The sequence below is a fragment of the Sinocyclocheilus grahami genome, unplaced genomic scaffold (assembly GCF_001515645.1).
Source record: "Sinocyclocheilus grahami isolate Dianchi unplaced genomic scaffold, SAMN03320097.WGS_v1.1 scaffold24476.1, whole genome shotgun sequence".
Taxonomy (NCBI): Eukaryota; Metazoa; Chordata; class Actinopteri; order Cypriniformes; family Cyprinidae; genus Sinocyclocheilus; species Sinocyclocheilus grahami.
In genome coordinates this window covers 1-2,787 of record NW_015519493.1, presented here as the reverse complement: position 1 = coordinate 2,787, position 2,787 = coordinate 1, and the positions used below count along the sequence as shown (strand labels likewise).

The following is a 2,787-nucleotide window of genomic DNA, read 5'->3' as shown; positions in this document are numbered from 1 at the left end:
GTTATATTAGTTTTCTATTATTAACGAATTTAAGAAAGATCCTTTTAAATATGCATAAATCATGATTGTAGTAGGTGCACAAATATTTATGGGTATAGTTTTTGATTTCTATATTCCCTGATTATAAAGTGGAGTGACTGAGTCAGCAATGGATGAATTGTGACTTTCAAACGTTTATAGCCCAGGTCACTCAAAAGAACTCAATTACTATTTCATAAAACAAAATAAGAAATTATATTTTGTATAAAAGAACATCAAGCCTATTTTTAGGACTTAGATTTTTTTTATTTGCCAGTTGACATTATTTGCATGACAAATAAGTAACCTAAATTCTCATTACTGTAATACTTTTTTAATATAATGTCGTGCTTATTTAAAAAGAAAAACAATGAAAAGTAGTATAACAAATACTACCATGTTGTATAAACACTTTACAATTGAAATACATCATCTTTTTCACGTTACAGTAATGAGAATGATAATAAAAAAATAATGTCATAATGCAAAAAACCTATAATGGTCCAAAATATAGGCTTAATTTACAAAATAATTTTTTTTTAATTTTAGAGTGAACTTTAGTGTTTGTTCTTTAAGATTCTAAATCTTAATATTGTCTTAATATTGTGTCATTTATTTTAATTGATTCGATTTGAGGATTTTTTTTTTTNTTTTTTTTTTTAAATTGACTTGATTAATTAATAATAAACTAATTACATCCAGACACGTACAAATGTCATTGGTCAGTGCATTTGCATCTAAACATCAACTAGGCATAAAGGCATAAACGTCTTTCCAGAGGTACTTTCTATCTCGTGCTGTAAATGTGTCTGTTTAACAAAGATAAATACCAATACAAAAACATCCACATAAGCATAGTAAATTAAATGCCACAGTGTTCAGCAGGATTGCATACAAATAACAAGTAAGCAGGGATCTATATACAGCCAGAGCAGAAAGGGAAAAGTCAATGACTAATCCACTGGTGGTCACCAGAGCACAGGGAATTCTTGTTTGCTGAATCCAGGGTCCTTCCTGAGGTCCCAGTAAGTGCCATTGCTCACCCAAGAGTCATCTTCAGCACGTCTGATTGAATTATAGAAACAGAATTATGAACCGAAACTCGTGACGCACCCAAAACAGCTGCATCTTTGTGTTCATAAGAGTCACTTACTTGAAAAATCGGGGCGAGTGTGTCATGCTGTTTTCTTGCAGGACTCTCCTCCTCTCTCTTTGGAGGACTTCAATTCTTTCTTTCTGTTCTTCTGCTCCAGCAATATCACCCTCTTCAAGTAATCTAACAAAAAGCGGACCAATAAGTACCCAAGAGCATATAAAACTGGTTTTAATAATGTGAAAAATTCACTTTGGGACAGCATAGATGCATAATTCATATGTCTATACCTTTGGTCTGGTCTAAAACGGGTGTCTGTCAGAGGCAAGAGTGGCTTTAAACCCTCCTCCAATTCATTTAACTCAGTTGCAAACTGGGTGAATCCATAGTACTGCTCATGGTCCTCAGGCATGGGATCTATATTATGCACACATACAGAGACAAAAACGGTGCTGTGTTAGCGCCCTCTTGAGGTCATTATCCACAAATACATCTGAGACAAAACAATGAATATACAGTAAGTTAGATGTTTGAACCATTCAAATACAGCGAAACAGACTCTTCTGGACTGGTCTGAGACTCACTTGCTCTCCAGATGCAGGTTACCGAAGGTGGTTTGCCCAGATACAAGGCCTCGCTCCATTTGCCAAACAGAGAGTGAATGACACGCCCATCTGAATCAGTGACCATACCCTCTACCTCATTAGCATTCAGACCTCCAGATCTGGACTGCATGCAAGACATGCAGTAAACAAATCATAAGTAATCATTCATAAAAAGAAAATTTGGTCAAAGTTATTCCACAAGAGGAAGATGTGGGCAAGATGAACACAGATGCACACACATACAGTATATATGGAATTAAAGCCTTTTTTGCATGTCTTGATGGCCCCACCTTAAGGAAAGTGACTTTGCAATGACTGACGTCTCCCATGGTGGTAGAGTGTTTGATAGACATTTCCCCATAGTGCTCGATCCAGCGCTGACCGCTCAGAATGTTATGAATGCATGAAGTGACTTTACTCCACTCGTAACGATCCCCAAAACTGAGAATGAGCGAATGGATCAAAGAAAGCGAGACAGAGAGATACTGAGATATGGTGGAGAGTGCAGGATGGAATAATGGAAGCGAATGGGAATCAGAACAATTCAGGATAAAATTAAATCACCCTGGCAGCTCTAAGTGAGTAAATCCCATGGGAACGATTTCCATGGATTTTCCCCAAAACTTATTCTTCCACCGGACATCTAATGGGCATACAGAGATAGACATTAAAATCATGTTAAATGCTAAAAGGCTTGACACTAGCCAAGTGTGCTTCACTTACCTTGCCAAAATGTGTAGTTTTTGGACTCGCAGTGACAAGTGGACACAGGTGGATGGTGACTGACCTGAGGTACACAATGTAACTGCTCATGCGAGCGTGCATACCTTTGTGTTTTGGTAGAAATAAAAGAAATGTGCATGCTTACCTGTTCAGCAATGAAGCGGAAGCCCTTATCTGGCCGGAGACACTCGTATGTCTCTCCCAGTATAGGATTAAACGGTTTTCCTCCTGCTCTAGTGAACGAACACGCATATGCAGATACAGCAAATGCTGCTATATACACCTACAGAGAAGAACAGAATATATGGTTAAAGGAATAGTTCACCCAAAACCGATTTTTTTTTTTTT

At 37.2% G+C, this 2,787-nt stretch overlaps 1 protein-coding gene across 1 annotated transcript; it reads right to left on the bottom strand.

Moving 5' to 3' along the window:
* Nucleotides 1-105: 105 nt before the first annotated feature.
* Nucleotides 106-2,722, bottom strand: LOC107580089 (oxysterol-binding protein-related protein 3-like; the record flags this gene model as incomplete). The annotated part of the gene is made up of 8 exons (XM_016265834.1): nt 106-1,083; nt 1,172-1,294; nt 1,402-1,528; nt 1,696-1,840; nt 2,007-2,157; nt 2,281-2,359; nt 2,440-2,503; nt 2,585-2,722. Coding segments are annotated over 8 exons (924 nt in total), but the record flags the coding sequence as incomplete, so codon positions are not given.
* Nucleotides 2,723-2,787: the final 65 nt, after the last annotated feature.